The sequence below is a fragment of the Callithrix jacchus genome, chromosome 7 (genome assembly GCF_049354715.1).
Source record: "Callithrix jacchus isolate 240 chromosome 7, calJac240_pri, whole genome shotgun sequence".
In the NCBI taxonomy this organism is placed as follows: Eukaryota; Metazoa; Chordata; class Mammalia; order Primates; family Cebidae; genus Callithrix; species Callithrix jacchus.
The window spans coordinates 120519837-120536954 of NC_133508.1; the positions used below are offsets into that span (position 1 = coordinate 120519837).

Genomic DNA, 17118 nt, shown 5'->3' on the forward strand with positions numbered 1-17118 from the left:
TTCATTTTTTGCTTCTGTATAATTGACTTTTTTTTCTGAATTTAATTATCCCAAAGGCATTATTAAAGAAAATGCATCTACAGTATTTGCCTTTGTTACTCCTTTTTAAATTTACTAGCAAAGGGAAAATTTATTCTCTTTAACACATCTTGGGCTTGGTTCTTTGTCTGAATCAAATAGAGATCATAATTACTAGAACATTTAATGTCCCATATGAATTTCTCAGGCTCCTTACTCTTTGAAAATTCATCGGCACAATTTAACCACAGGAAGAAATAAACATTTCTTCAGATTTATAAGAAGTAAAATATTCAGACCTCAACTGAAGAAACATTCATATCATCTGGGTATGTTCAAGGAAAAAGAAATGTAAGCCAGACCATCCACCAACACATGAAAAGAGATAGTCATTTTCTCCCATCTTGGGGCTGGAAATTACTTTTCCAACTGACGTTTTCAACATCTGAAATATAGCTGCCATCACATTAACCAGATATATAGCACTCTAAGCTGAAAGCATAAATTGTACACATTTTGCTCTTAGTAGCTGTGAAAAGGAAATGTAGTGCAAGGTCAACAAGAACCCCTCCTACAGAAGAAGTCTACTAATTGAGAGGGGATCAGAGATCCTGCTATCGCTGGGATGGTCCTGTTTTTTGTCCAGCTATGTCATGGGACCAAGAGGCTCAGGAAATGAGCAGGAACACTTTGTTCTAGATGAAAAGGACTACTTCATGTAGCCTTTCACATGCTGTGAGAGGGAGGATGGAATAAGGGAGAACTAGCATCACATTTAACTCCTGGCTTTACCATTTATCAGCTGTGTAACCATTTAAACACTTGAGTAACAATTTAAACACTTGACCCTTGGTTTTCTTAGCTGTGCAGTAGAGGATAATCATTACTTCTTTAACCTACCCCCTACGGAGATTTTGTAGGGAATAGATAAAATGATGTATGGGAAAGCACATTGTGTATTGTAAAACTGCATGCAGTAATTATAATGACTTACTTTTATTGACCCTGTAGTGCATGCTAGACATCCTTCTCAGAGTTTCATATAGTACCTCATTAAATCCTCATGGTAAACTTTGGAAAAGGTATTATTATTATTTTCATTTTACATTTCTGTAACTTGAACAAGGTTACAGGACAAGTAGAATATGGCAGAGATGGAATTTGAACCCAAGCAATCAAATTCAAGACTATTCTCTAAAGCAATGGTACTCAGGGAGTCATCCATCAGTGCCTGTCCACAACAAGATAAGTGCAGACATCGAACACAAATGTTTGAGAACCTGTATAGCTTTTAAATATTGTCTCAGTGTCAATATATGATCACTTTTGTACGAATCTGTGTTGTCTTTTATGAAATACTGGCCTACAACGGAATGAAAAGAGTAAGAACTCATCTCTCATCACAGATGGTTCGAAAAGCATTGTTCTGAAACACTACACTAGAAAGTTGTCATTGATTTTGTTCTCTTAGCAAGACAGACTTGCTAAGAGAATTAGAAGAGAAGCTTTATAAATAACCATATCTAATTGAATGTTCTTGTCAATATTATAAAGATAAACAAAAATTTATTGAACTAATATAAGGTTTTTGAGATCAGTCCTCCTGGTCTGGCCAAATTTTTCCACTTTCTTTCCCTCTTATTCCTCATCTGTTCTTTAGATAGAGTACTACCAGAACAGTATTTTTCTACAAAACAAATATTCTATAATATATAAATAGTATAGTGAAGCACATGGAGTTTGATCTGTAGGAGAAGACTTACATTGGCCACAGTCACAAATACCCACAAATTTAAAAGGCGGGGGGAATGAACAACTGTTGTTAGAAATCTTGTGTCTAATCACTTATGGCATATGTGAAAAACATCTTTATTATGCCTCAGATTTTACAGCAATGCTTGGAACTATACTGAAATTCCATTTTTCTCCACGAGACAGTTTCTAGGTCTGACTTGTTGAGAACAAATGTTTGATTTTTTATTCTCACTGAAATCTTATATATCAATCAAACTTATATCATTTGCTCAAGGAATTGCCATTTTCTTTTCTGCGTTTTTTTCATTCAAATCCCACCTCAATGAAGAAATTCTGATAAAAATAAGAAATTTCTAGAAATTATTTTAAATATCTTTTCTGGGTTACATATGAAACCCATTGTTCAAGGTGGAGCACTTACATAAAAACCAGTTCCAGTCAGAAATTGAACTCATAAGCATATGTTGTATAAGGAATATAAAATCTTACTTGGTAAGAAGAACAAATGAGCATATAAGCTTCTTGAATTAAAAATAAATACAAAATTTAAGAAGTAACATATATTGGAACTTTTAGTCTAAGAATAAATGTCTCCATGAAAGATATAGAAAGGTTGATTTTTTTTTTTTGAAACATTGGGACTTATCTTTCACTTCTAAAGATATATAGTTTCCTCTTAGTACAACAGCCAAGACAGCACCTTGGACTCTCAGAGATGGTAAATTCTACTCCCAATTGCTCCATTAACTCAATATATGACCTTGGAAGTTTCTCTAAACCCCTTGGTGCCTCAATCTCCTTTTCTATAAAATACATATGTCTGAAATAATTAAATCACTTCACACTGCTTTTAAGGAAAAAACAGAAAAAGAAAAGGGAATAAAACATCTCAGATCAATGGAAGTTGGCATCTAAATGCCATGTATCAACTGAATTTTAATATGTATTAAGCTTGAATCAGAGCAAATAACAATAACTACTATGTATTATTGTAAAGTACTTAACAGAGGGCTCTGGCACATAGTAAGCTTTAGTAAACTTTAGCATTTACTGTTGTTTTCTATTATCATCATTACTATTATGATACAAATCAGGAGTCAGGGCAGCAGAGTCTGTGTGAGTCTAGTGAGGAAGGGGATTTTCACTAGGAAGTAGACCTTATAGAACTGAAGGAAGAGACAGGAGTTCAAGTTTGGAATGGGAATTGGAGGATGAAGAAAAGGTCATCAATCAGTCAGTCTATGAACCAAGCACATCAATTCATCAAAGCTGGTATTGCCAGACCCAACTAAGTAAACAGTACAGGATGCTCAGTTAAATCAGAATTTTAAATAAATATTTTTTTTTTAGGATGAGGATGTCCCTGCAATGGAGGAATATGTGCTTGAAGATAAAATGTCACAATTAATTTTCCACAACATTCAGGATTGTCCTTATTATGAGATATTGGATTGTTACCAATATTTCACTGCTATAATTAACTCTTGCATTGCTTGGGACATAGTTGTACAAAAATCTTTATTGTTTATCTGAAATTATAATTTAAATAAGCATTCTGTAATCTACCTATTAACCTTAGACTATAAAAGGAATGTTCTTAGGAAGACTCATGGGAAGGTCATCCTCTCTGTCCTGGTCTCACCACTGTAGGTCCACAACCCAGCATTTAGTAGTAGGCCTGGAGCTGCTCTTTGTAAACAGGGTCAGAAATTGGAAAGAAGAGCTGGACAGCAAGCAGAAGAGAGTGAGAAGAAACAAGAACCTACTTCTGCATCCGTCTTTAAGGACATCTGACTATAAAGACCTTCAAAAGATAATGGCTGCTGCTTCATCTCCAACCCTCCAAATCTCAAGCAGGTATATCTTTGGGCCAACTGTAACCTATAACTACATAGGGAGGAGGTTTCTGAGAACTGTATGTCTCAGCTTAACCATATCAAGACAATGTAAACCATCCCAATGATGATGATGGTTGATGATGATGAAGATAATAATATGAGTATTTTCTCAAGGAAGACTACTTCTTGAGGGCAGTTCTGGGAGACATAAAGACAAATTTCATTTTTACTCAAAGGATGGTAAACTAAATTATTGTGTAACAAAGTTCAAGTTGTATGATACAGCAGATTCACATTATGCCAAAAAATGTAAGACTCCCAGACACAGCCCAGGATTCATTTTAAGAGCTTTCATAGGCTTCTGAATGTGCTACCATGTATGCTCTTAATTCAAACCTTGACATGGCTGTGTGGACATCCTATTCTGAAAGCAACCCTAAATGCTGGAGTGCAGGACTATGTGTCTGTGGATAAAGTAACAAAATTACATTTCAATCCATTATGGCCATCCTCTTATATGAAAGATGTAGATTGCTACCAATATTTAACTCTTACCATTAACTTGAATCAATATCCTTACAAAATAAATATGTACACTTGCAAATATTCCATTGTAGCATCTTTCTTACTATAGATATGCTGAGATAAAAAAATATTTTTACAAAACGAAGTAACAATTTTTAAAGCAAAATATCTATTATCAAATTGTTCTCTAGATAGGTATTACCAATTACACTCCTACCAGCCCAGCAATGTAAAAATATCACATCTCCCACATTCTCATCTACACCCACACTGAGAATTATTATTAAAAACTATTTTCTACCAACTTGAGAGGCAAATGGTGCTTTTATTTTTTTTCCTCTGGTGGATTAATATGTTTACTAGATATGTATATATATCCTTCTATGAGATACTTGTTAGGTTATTTCCCATTTCTTTGTTGCGGCATTAATTTGTTTTTCTTGTTAATAACACTCCCGAAGTTTTATGTCAGTCTTTTCATTTGTTTATTGTATTTTATGGCAAAGGATTTTCTTAATTAAGTGGTTGTAGTCAAATCTTCTAGTTTTTATCTTTGTTTTCAGTTTACAATGTCATGTATAGACATGCCTATCTACCACTGAAAGTGTTTTAAAAAGCAATTTGTAGGTTTTCTACTTTTTAAGAATGCACATTTTCTACCAAAGTCTTTGGTTCATTTGATATGTGCTATGAAGAAAAATATCTAACAATACCTCAAGTTTTCTCAAATAATATTCCAATTATCCTAATATCCTTTGTGAATTAAATTTCCTTATTCTGACTTAAAAAGACTTTGATCCTAAGTGCTAATGTATAATCATAGTCTTAGCACATAGTGAGTCCTAGAGTCAGACTACAAGGAAATTACTGTCACTTACAAGCTGTGTGACCTTCAGCGATTTATTTAATCACCCTGTGACTAAGTTTTCTAATCTGTAAAATTGGAATAATGTGAGGGTAAAATTATCATAAGGATTAGCAAGTGGAATTAACATGTGTAAAGCTCGTAGATGACTGCCTGGCACATAGTGAATACTCAGGAAATGTTACTGATTGGTGTGTAGTGAGATATACAGTGAAACACTGGCACAATTTCAGATTTGGGGTTTTAAGGACTGGGCGTGGGAGATCACCTTGGAGAGAGTGTCACAGAGTCCCACATCTACCCTCTGCCTCAGTGAGATATGATCTTCCATTCTGATGAGATATTACCACTTAGAGAACTTGCTACATGTCAATGACTGCTATGAAAAAAGTAGACTTTTAATCTAATACAGTAGACTTGAAATCCTTCAAATGTGAAAGAAGAGCTAGAGTCAGAATGAGATAAAGAGAGCCTGAGACTACACCCTAAATTGTTAATATATTTAAGGGTAGAAGAGAGAAAAGGAGAACTGTTAGAGAAGATAGAAAGAAATTGTTTCCCAAATCAACACAGTTCTAGACTGAACTGTGTCCCCTACCTGTGCAAATTCATTTGTTGAAGCTCTAGCTCTCAATGGGATTGTATTTGGAGATAAGACCTTTAAAGATGTAATTAAAGTTAAGTGAGGTCATAAGAGTGGGGCCCTAATCCAATAAAGCTTGTGTCCTTATAAAAAGAAGAAGAGCCTTCAAGGATCCCTGAAAAGGCCCAGTGAGGACACAGCCAGGCAGAGGCCATCTGCAAGCCAAGAAGAGAATCCTCAGGAGAAATCAAACTTGCTGTCACTGGATCTTGGCTGTCCAACCTCCAGAATTGTAAGAGATAAACTTCTGTTGTCCTATCCACCCAGTCTGTGGGATTTTCTTAGGGCAGCCCTGGCAAACTAATATGGGAAAGAGAAAAGAGAGTTTGAAAAAGGAGGGAGTGACTGATTGTGAGAAGTACTGCTGAAAACACAACAATAAAGTAAGCTGAGAACTTAAGTGTCTGTTGGATCAAGAAATAAGAAGTCACTGTTAATTTTGACGAGAACATTTTTAATAGACTGATAGAGGCAGACTGTAGAGGAGTGAAGACTAAATAGCATGATTCACACAGAAAATATGGCAATATTTCAAATCATCAAAATGGCAATATGGCTGAGTAGGCATTGTATAATGAATAAAGAACTTCATAATTAAATGCTTATTCACAACTTTTAGTCTGAACATCTTTTGCTGTAGATCTTGCCAAATTGATTCCCTTCATACTTCCCTATCCAAATCTAAATTAGTCACTGCTCTTACATATATGTTACTTTATCATTTTTAAATTGTAGTCTATCATGGTTACATATACTTCTGTAGTTACTTAGCTTTCTCTCTCACGAGGCAGTAAGCAATGTGAGAACAAGGATCATATTTGGTTTATTCCATTATCTATTATTAGAACATAGTAAACATTTAATAAGCATTAAATAAAACTAAAATTCATTCAACAATATGTCATTAAAATCTTTACATGTCAAATATCATTTTACTGACTGGATTTTATTTTATGTATACATATAATTTCCTACTATAAATTATACTATCTGGAATCATTTAGCCAGTTAATGATTAAATTCTGCTATAAAATTTAACCTTTTTTTTTTTCCCAGAAAAACTGTTTTGACCCTGGCCCTTTTTTGCAAGTAGTTTTCTAATTTTCTAAAGAGTGTTTTGGCCTGGTATGGTAGCTCATGCCTATCATCCCAGTACTTTGTGAGGCAGAGGTGAGAGGATGGCTTGAGGCCAGGAGTTTCAAGACCAGCCTGGGCAACATAATGAGAACTGACTCTATATATTAAAAAAAAAAAAAAATTAGCAGGAAATGGTGGTGCATGGCTGTAGTCCCAGCTACCTGGAAGGCTGAATTGGGAGATCACTTGATCATGGGGGTTCGAGGCTGCACTGAGCAGTGATTGTGCCACTGCACTCCAGCCTGTGGAACAGAGTGAGACTCTGTCTCAAAAGAAAAAAAAAATATATTTCATGGTAATTGCCTTATTCAAGTTTCCAACTCTAGCTGTATATAGCATTCTCATTTTTAATCTGTGGTAAGTAATTATTTCATATTTCTTAATTCTAACTTTGATAGCTTTTTTCCTTTAAAATAAACTTTATTAAAGTATAATTTACATATAATAAAATGCACCTATTAAGTTGTACAGTTTGATGAGATTTCACAAATGCCATCACCATAAACAAGATGTAGAATACATCTGTCACTCAGAGAAGAACACTCACGCCCCGTTGCAGAAAATCATCCTTACCTCTGCCCAAGGTAATCACTGAGGTACTTTGTCAATTTAGATGAGGATCTCATCTAAACTGAAACATATGGCACATATTCAGCAGAACATGATGTTGCAGGGATTCATCCATGTGGTAGTATGTATCAGTAGTTGATTCCTTTTTACTGCTGCATAATATCTTTCCAATGAAACATTTTATTCTTTTCAAAGAATAAAAAAAATTCTTTAGAAACAATTGCTTATCCATTCACAAGACGATAAATATTTAGGTTATCATCAGGTGCTTGAGTTTTCTATTGCTATTGTAACAAATAAACACACACTCAATGGCATACAATGACACAAATTTATCACCTTATAGCTCTGAAGATAAAGTCCAAAATAAGTTTCATGGGACTAAAATAAAAATGTGGCAGGAATCCATTTCTTCTGGAGGTTTGGAGGCAGTGTTTTCTTTTTTTTTCCAGCTTCTAGAGCTTCCTACATTGCTTGGTCCCTGGGCTCCTTTCATCTTCAAAGCCAACACATCTTTCTCACAGCCTATCTCTGACTTGACAGTCTCTTTTTTAATTTGTAAGGAGCCTTGTGATTACACTGGGCTTACCCAGATTCAGATCATATAGGATAATCTCTCTACCCAAGATCTTTAATGTAATCATACCTGCAAAGTTCCTTTTGCAATGACAGGTAATATATTCATAGGTTCTAGGGATTAGGCCTTTCCAGGAAAAGGTGTTGAAATCTTTGTGGGGCCATTTTTCTGCCTCCTATACAAGGTAAAGGGTATTATGAGTAAAGCTGTGGTGAACATGCATTAACAAGTACCATGTGAAGATAGGTTTTTACTTCACTTAGTGGTGGAATTGCTGAGGTGGATGGTAAATCTATATTCAGCTTTATGAGAAATTGCCAAATAGTTTTCCAAAATGTTTGCTCCAGGTTATATGCTCACTAACACTACTTGAAATTTCACTGACTGACTCCATATCATTTTCAATACTCAATATTGTTGAACTTTCAAATTTTAGCCATTTAGTCAGTATGGAGTACTGTCTCAATTGTGGTTTTAATTTGCATTTTATTGATGACTAATATGTAGAGCATCTTTTCCCATAATAACTGATTATTCATATATTTTTCTGTGAAGTATGTGTTCAACATTTATGCCCATTTTCATTGCTTTCTGTTGTCTGATATAATGGTAAGAATATGTGTGTATAACAAGAGTTTTTTTTTTAGATATATGTATCTTGAATAGTGTCTCAAAGTCTTGGGCCTCTCTTTTTCTTAACGGAGTATCTTTTTATGAGCAAAACTTTAAATATTTGGTGCAATTCAATTTTTCATCTTTTTCTATTATTATTAGTGAGTATATTGCCTAGGCTACCATCATGATGATGATTTTTTCTTCTCCCCACCCCCCCACAACAATCTGTTCTGTATATTCAGCTTTTGCATTTAGTCCTGTGATCCACTGTGAGTCAGTTTTAGTGTATGGCCTGAGGTAGGGGTGAAGGCCCATTCTTTTCCATAGTAATACTCAATTATTTCAGTACAATTTATTGAAATTACTATATTTCTCTTATTGCTATGCACTGGCAACTGTCAAAAATTAAAGTATTGTACTTAGCATTTTAATAATATTTTAAATCCTTTTGTTAAATGTGTATTGTATATATATTCTTTTTATATGTTTCTTTTGACAGCCTTTCTAATATATACATATTTAATAAATATATCAAAATCAGCTGGATTTTTCAATATCCTTAAATCTTGGATTTATAAGTCAATTCTATAATTTTTCTATCTTGCAATTATGCAGGTGATTACGTGAATTGATTATAAACCTGTTAGAAAAATATTCGAATTTAATAAGGTAGGGAAATTGAATAATATATAAAGTTTATATTTGCTATGTTCAAATAATCAGAAAACAATAATAGAAAATGTACATTGTTTAAAAAACAATGGAAATGATAAAATGGTTAGATATAAATTTTACAAGAATTGCATCAAACATAATTTAGAAAGCTATAAAATATAAAAGGATCAAATAACTGAAAAGCATCCTATGCCTTTGAATAGGAAGATGTAACTGCATAACTATGTCAGTGTTCACTAAACTAATCTATGCATTCAATACAATCCTAATTAACAAACCAAGAGGATTTTGTTGTCATTTACATGCTTTTGTCTTTGTAGTTTCTAAATTTACATTTGATTTCTGTACCTATAGGAAACTTAGGAAATAAACAAATTATATTAAATTCACCTTGAAAATAAATATGTAAAGAAGCTAGGACATGTTCTAATAATGGAGAAAATTAGAAAAATCTAATAATGTGGGCAGAGAGTCATAAAATTTTAAAATATATTAGCAAATAAAATAACTTTTAAAACTTTAGCACTAGAAATGAATACATATTTATAATGGTACTAGAAATGTTAGACCAAACAATAAAACAGGGTAGAAGAAAAAAAACAAGACGCACACAACTGGCTTTTGTTTGTGGTAATGATGGCATTCTAAATTAGTAGGGAAGATAGGGATAATTCTATGAATTATGTTAAATAAAAGTAAAGATGTGTCACCACTCTTTAAAACAAAATAAATTTTTGATGGAACAAAGATTTAAAGCAAGCATAAAATTTCTAGAAAGAAAGCACTGTGTATTTATTTGTAATACTGAAATGAGAAAGACCTGTCTAAATTAGACATAAAATCTAAACACCTTTAAGAATAGATAACACTGACCATATTAAAACAGACAAAAACTTACCATAAACTAAGTCAAAAGGCCCACAGAAACTGAAAAAGAATTTTGCAACAGATACAAAACAAATTTTCAAAATTCATATATAAAATCTTGAAGAAAAATTTGCAAGAGCTATAAACAGGCAGCATAGAGAAAAACAAAAAGAAATGTGCAATAAATATCTGATGAAATATAGAACCTGACTCACACTGATAATTATATAAAATAATTAACTCATTCAACAAATTTATTGAGTATTTCTTCTAAGTGTTGGGAAAACAGTCATTAACAAAATAAACCCAAATCTCAGCTCCAATGCCACTTACATTGTAGTAAGCAAAGAATAGGCCATAAACAAGATAAATGAATAAAATATAGTTTATTAGATGAGGACTGAGTGCTGTGGATAAAATAAAGCAGAGGAAGAAGAATAGAAGTTCTAAGGGGAGGGAGGAGTGCTGCAATTTTCTATGACAACCAGGCACAACCTCCAATAGAGGTATCAATGGGGTACGTTTCACAGTTTGACACCTAATGGAAATGGGTGTGTGCGCTGCAAAAGACATGTTCAAGAATATTTACAGAATTATTTGTAACAGCAACCACTGGAAACAGTATCTAGCAAGTCTATCAATACCAGAATAAATAAATAGTTTGGTATATTCACAAAATTGAATCGCATGCAACAATAAATCTGAATGCGCTACAAGTACAATAGAACAATATGTTGGAATCTCAAGAACATAGCTGAAAGTGAAGAAAGTAGTATTTCAGAGACTTCACCGTGTGGTTCCATTTAGATCAAGGTTAAAACTAGGCAAAACTAGAAATAGATTTAGACGTTAGGATAGCAGTTACCTTTGAAGAGGAGAGAGCAGAGCGTGTAATAATTACACAGTGAATGAGGATGTCTTTAGGATACTGAGAGTGTTCTATTTATTTGCCTAAGTAATGGTCACACAATTGTTTTCTCATAGGATAATTCACTGAGCTGCACAATTGCAATTTATAGACTTTTCTGTAGGTCTGTTGCATGTCAGTTTGAAAAAAACATAAAAAGAGTGATTTAACATTCTCTTTCTGGATGCCCAAGATTCCTTTATTATTCTTGACGTTTAAAAACTGAACCAGCTATTTTTACCTTTTCATTAACTTTTCCTGTTACTCAGTGAAAACTTTGATCTGTATACTTGGTTCTTTCACAGGCCAGGGGAGCTTCTTCATGCTTTCCCTCTTTTCTTTAATAAGAAATATTGCACTTCATTGGCTCTCTTATCTCTGGTATTCAATTTCTACCATATTCATTCATATTGTCTTTATGTCTTTGAATATTTCTGCTGTACTTTCAGAGTAATTACCATTTGTCTTTCAAAGTATTTGATTATCAATTCACCTCTGAATTTTTTACTGCTAATAATTTTCATTCTGAAATTGCTTTTTAGTTTCCTAATGTAGTAGTCATTGAGGCTGTTCATGTTTTTAGTTTTTTTGTTTGTTTAAGTTGCAGAGAAGGTACTGTTTCCATTGAAATCAGTCATGGCCACATGACCTGGTTTGACTCATGTAATGTGAGTGGAAGATAAATGTAGACCTTATGTGCAGAGACTTTAGGAGTTATGAGATAGTTGTCATACTCTTGTTCATAATCTTTGTGCCTCAGAGATTAGCAACACTCCCTATCATGGCTTCTTCATCATCCTGGGTCCTAGAGTAAAATCAACTTGGAACAGAGCCCACTGGCAACCCACATTAAATATGTAGGATAAGTAAGAAATAAAATTGTCCTGCTTGAAGCCACTGATATTTTGGACTTTACGTTACTGTAGCAATATCATACCTATCCTGAGTGTTATATCATGTATTATTATTTCTAGTATTTTCCTAATATTAGTAATTTATACAATTCCATTTGTTTTCAGTCACAATTGTATACTTATACAGTAGTTACTTATAAAATGTTATGTTTACTGTCATAATTATTCTAAAATTGTGACCAGTTTCTTTATATTAACTGCTATCATCTATTTTCTTACCGTGGATTTTTTCATAGTGTCAATGAGATGTTTACTTAGAATGTACACATCCTTAAATAAAGACTGCCTTTGTCTTCCCCTCACTGTATATTGTGTTATTGTTAGAATTTTCAAACATGCTAAAAGAGCTGGTGAGTCTAAATTCACATCAATAATTAAATTATGCAACAACCTGACAGAAGGGAAGCCAAGTTGAGTGTAGTCTTAGTTGAGAGATGTTTTCTATGTTCTCTTTCTTTTGTGTTTAGTAAAGGTACTTCACCAGAGGTCAATTTTCTGTACCAATTTCTGGTGCAGAGTCCAGCTGTGTCTGTGCTCAGTCTCCCGTCTGACGCCACCACATCAGAGAGAAGCCCATATTACACTCAAAACAAGCCCTGGTTCCCTGCTGAGTTTTGTGCTTTCTAAGGTTCCCAAGCAAAATTCCAAATCTTCTTGTTTTAATTTTTATAATGTTTATCATTAAAATAACTCTCACATGTGAATAAATCAAATAATGTTAGCCTATCATAATTTCCATAGCTCCTAGCCCCATACCTGTTTAAACCTGTAGTTCCATTCTCCAGGAGAAATCTTTTTTTTTTTTAGTGGTAATATAGATGTTAATTTTTAATATTTTTAATATCTAAAATAAAGAATAACAAGTAAAGTAGAATTGCTTGTTAAAATATCAGTTCAAATTAAAAATCACTATAATGGTTAAAGCTGCTAACATACTGAATGATTATGCTCTAGGCACTGTGGAAAAACCTCTTTAATATGTTTCTGTTACCTCCAAAATACTAGATAATACACTTATATCTCTGTCACTTCATTTATACACTCCAGACAGGTGATTGATTGCCTAAAATTTTTAAAAGTTTTGCTAAGTAAACTTTTAACCCACTCCACTTTCTTCTCAATGCTTAATAGAAGCATTTTTTGCAATTCTTCAAATTGTTGTTAGATATTTAATGTTTCAATTATTAATGTGCTTATATTTGCTTCCACAATCCACTACCCACTGTCTATGTGCTATTCTTTTACATTCATACCGGGGTTTTTATGGTTAATATATTTAATTCTGCATCACCACCTAAGTCTTACACAATTTGTCCATTACGAATGCAGGCTAGGGTTATGTGAATAATACCAAAACTACTGAGCCGCACGGAAGAGAATGTTAGCAGCATCAAGGCAAAGACACATTTTCTTATATTCCAACATTTGCTTCAAATCAATTGTTTATATGCAAATTATTTTTTTCCTAAAATGTCATATTGCCATTCCTTTTCTTTTGAATCACACACTTTATCATCCCTCCAGTTTATGCCATCCACTCAATCAGAGTCCCCTGCATGAAATCTTCGTTTCTCTTCGCTGGCCTCCCTCCCAGAGCCCACCGTTCTCCTATGGAACTCTGAAACAACCATCTTTAAGCCTGGTGGACCACTGTCATCCTGAAATTCCCTTGTATTGCTCTGCTTCTTTGTCCCTGTGTCTTTGTATTTCTTGATCTTCTCCCTCATTTTGCTACAGCATACCCTCATATAACTTTACCAAAATGTAAAGAGATCTGGGAGGTGTGGCTGCTTCTTTCATGATGTGGGACCTAGTTATCTCCTCCTTAAAAATTTCTCCTTTTCTTACTAAGATACAGAATTCTGTTTCTTTTTTATTCTCAAGCTGCAAAGTGCCCAAATAAAGATCCAACCTTGCAGCTAGGTATGTTCAATAATTTAAGGAGGCATTGTTGGGTGTTATTTCAGGGAACACTTCTCTGATGGGTGAAAATACCTGTAAGCACTCCATAGACAAGCATACACGTACTTCTAACCGGAATGCAGACGTCATGGGAGGAACTCCAACATCCATTTGAAACATGAGGTAATGCTGTGAACAGAAGCAATACGCTGAGGATAACAAAACAGAGGAGCCAGGCGCTAAGAAGCTTGGAAGCTGATGACAACATAAAACTGTTATATTACTGTTATATTAGCGCTGTTACAACATATTGTACTTAAAACATAGCGGTCACTTACTTAAAATACATTTTACAAGGGAAACAGAAACATTTATACGCAATTTAAGTAACTGTTTTTCTGATCCCAGTTGCTAGTTGCTGAATGCGATTACATATCGAAAATGGTCACTTCATAGCTTTCATCTCACTCTAATTTACTAGGCCCATTCCCCCGCCCCATCTACGTACTCCCGAAATCAAGTTTTGTTGAAATGTACAGCCTCGCCCATTCCCTCCCATGACGTCCATGGAGGAAGTGTGAAGTTGCAAAACAGAACAGAGTGAAGGTTATGCTCCTCACCGGACATCACTGCCAAGCACTCCTCAGACCTCAGGGCCGCAGTCGGCAGCCCACAACGTCCCCATTTCCCAAGCTCCTTCCTTACCACCCACGATGCCCCTACCGAGAAGTCTGGAAACTGTCTTCCCTCAGAATTTCCAGGAGTTTTCGGGACTCAGACACCTCTAACGGCACTCCCAACACTTGCCCTATCTTCATGTGATCTCTCCCCTCCGCGGCTCACCTTCCTCCAGTGTCCCAGCCCAGCCACAACACCCATGGCGGCCTCGTGACCTGGGAGGAGCCGGACCTGGGAGAAGCCGGCGAGGCCCTTCTCCCTCAGAAGCCACGGACTGTGCAGGCAGAACCTGCCTGAAGCCTGCTGGCTCCTCCTCAATTCACTCACAATGAAATCCCAGAAAGACCGATCTGTGAACCTACCGGTTGAGTCTTAGTGAGAAAAAATGAAGACGGCGGAATGAACGCACACCAGACCTTTTCTTGCAGAGCTCTGCGAGGACAGAAGGTGGGCTTCAAGGCGCATGCGCAGCAACAGACGCGCATAGCAACAGACATGCGCAGCAACAGGTACTGTGCAGCATGCGCAGAGTGGGGCATTCGCCCAGTGACTGTAGTTTTCCTGCCTCTGTGGAGAGCCTAAACCAGAAGCTCTCCTGACTGCCAAAACGAACTTGCAAAGCACTTTTCTTCTTCCCCCGCCCAACCTTTCTTTCGCTTCCAATGGCTTTGGAGAATATGGGTCCCAGGTTACTCTAAGGGAAGAATGTGTTTCAGAAAAATTCACCATGATAGAAGTAAAGATTAAATATTTTAATACACATTTTTTTAAAAAAGAAAATGGTGATAAAATTTCTGAGCTCTTAAAACATCTAAAAATACTTCAATTCTTCCCCCTTACTTGGTAACTATTTTTGTGATTACAGAATTCAAGGTTGAAAATTACTTTCCCTGTATGCTGCAGGCATTTCTCTGTTCTCTTCTAGCATTCATTGTTGCTGTCAAGAATCTAATGCAAGTTTGATTTTTATTTCTTTGTAGGAAACTGTATTTTTCTTCTTTGAAAAGTTTGGAATCTTTAAGATTTTCTTGATGTTTTAAAACTTTTCAAGAATGTATCCAGATGTGGGTTTTGTTTTCATTTCCATTCTTTGTACAAGGCACTCAGTAATACATGACCTAAAGATTTATGTTCCGTAACTCAAAGAAAGTGTCTCCTATTATTTCTTGGATAATGTTCGCCCTTCCATTTTCTTTATTCTGTATGTCTAGTTGTCAGTTATTAGACCTCTGCATTTGTTTATTAGGCTCCATCCTTTCCTTTATGTTTTTGGTTCTACTTTATTTCTCTACATTCTGGAAGATTTCCTGTATTTTTCAAGCAGCTTTCTTTTTAAAATTTTAGCAATTCTATTTTTAATGTCTAATATCCCATTCTTACATTACAGTAGTTTCTTTTCATAGCATCCTATCATAATATTTTGTGGAACACAATATTTTCTCAAATATCTGTGTGAATATTAATTAAAGGTATTATATTTTGGTGTTTACTGATATTAAAATATTTTCTACTCTTTTACTCCACTAAAACTTTTAAAAGTCTTTTTTGGTTGGTTTGTCGTGCTCATTTTGTGTTCTTAAATTTTTATATGTATCTTATAATCTTTGATGGTTTTTACAGAAATAGGACTAGGTAACCACATGGGTATTTCATGCATCTATAAAGAGCTAATTTGCTCACTATGTCTCACCTTGTTTCTCCTTGAGCAGAATTTCCAACCAGAAGGGTGGGAAGTGTGAGAGTGGCATAGGGCAGGTAGACATTGGGTCCCCAAATAACGGAATGAGGAGGGTCACCAACACCACACTTAAAAGCCTTGACTTTTCTGGATGGCTATTTGATTTTGCTATGGAAGAGAGTTTCAGAGATTTTACTCATGGTAAATATCAGACTGTCTTCACCCCACAGCAGGAATATGGGAGGGAGAAAAGAGTGCCAACAGGAGTAGTTACTTTGTTGCTGTCTTCTATCATACTTGCTAACTCTGTGGCAGAGTCTCTCTGGGCTTCATCTCTGCAGCCTTCTTTGTACAATTTGACCAGTCACTTCCTGTCTTTCAAAAATGTATTGAAAAATTTCATCCATCAAAATATGCTACCTAATCAGTTTTCTTCCCTATTATATATTTAATCCTTTTGTTCTTTCCTTCTTTTATTTTTGTGAACGGAAGTACATCATGTTGTCCTGGATTCTATATTCAAAGGGAGCTGATTGATGAAAGTAAAACAGAATCCAAGTGGTGTGTTCCCTGAGTTCTTTCTGTATTTTCAGCCCTCTCTTTTGGTCAATAAGCTTTCATTCTATGTGACACAAAGTCAACAAATAGTTATTGATTTACTTCATTGAAATATCCAGAGTTAGACAAAGCTTCAGGCATGGCTCTAACCCACGGTTTCATGTTGTCCGTACCTCTGTCTGTCTTTTGAATCAGTAGTATTCTTTGTTGGCTTTACTCTTATGACGCTGCTACCAGCTCCAGGCTTACATCAATGCAGGATCAAGTCTAGACGAAAAGTTTCCCAGAATACAAGCAAATTTGCCTTTCTTAGTTTATTTGCATTTCTGTTACAATCTCCGTGGTAAGAGGATTATAATGTTCTTTTCAGTATAAAGGAACTGCGTCTCTAAACCA

At 34.9% G+C, this 17118-nt stretch overlaps 1 protein-coding gene across 19 annotated transcripts in view; it reads right to left on the bottom strand.

Annotated features, from left to right (window-relative positions):
* LOC118143009 (uncharacterized) overlaps nucleotides 1-16529 on the bottom strand; it is a 286473-nt gene extending 269944 nt beyond the window's left edge. For 12 of the 19 annotated variants that reach the window (XR_013520541.1, XR_013520542.1, XR_013520540.1 and 9 more), the window contains exons 1-2: nucleotides 14849-14928; nucleotides 7355-13997 (exon numbers count right to left, since the gene is read on the bottom strand). Coding sequence is in view for 7 of the 19 variants with exons in the window: in XM_078333042.1 (XP_078189168.1) it covers nucleotides 7498-7536; nucleotides 13902-13997; nucleotides 14849-15025 (312 nt within the window). In the remaining 12 variants the exon portion in view is untranslated. Of the gene's footprint in view, nucleotides 1-7354; nucleotides 13998-14848 lie in introns of all 19 variants that reach the window. The other 7 variants (XM_078333040.1, XM_078333038.1, XM_078333043.1 and 4 more) reach the window with 5 other exon arrangements.
* Nucleotides 16530-17118: the final 589 nt, after the last annotated feature.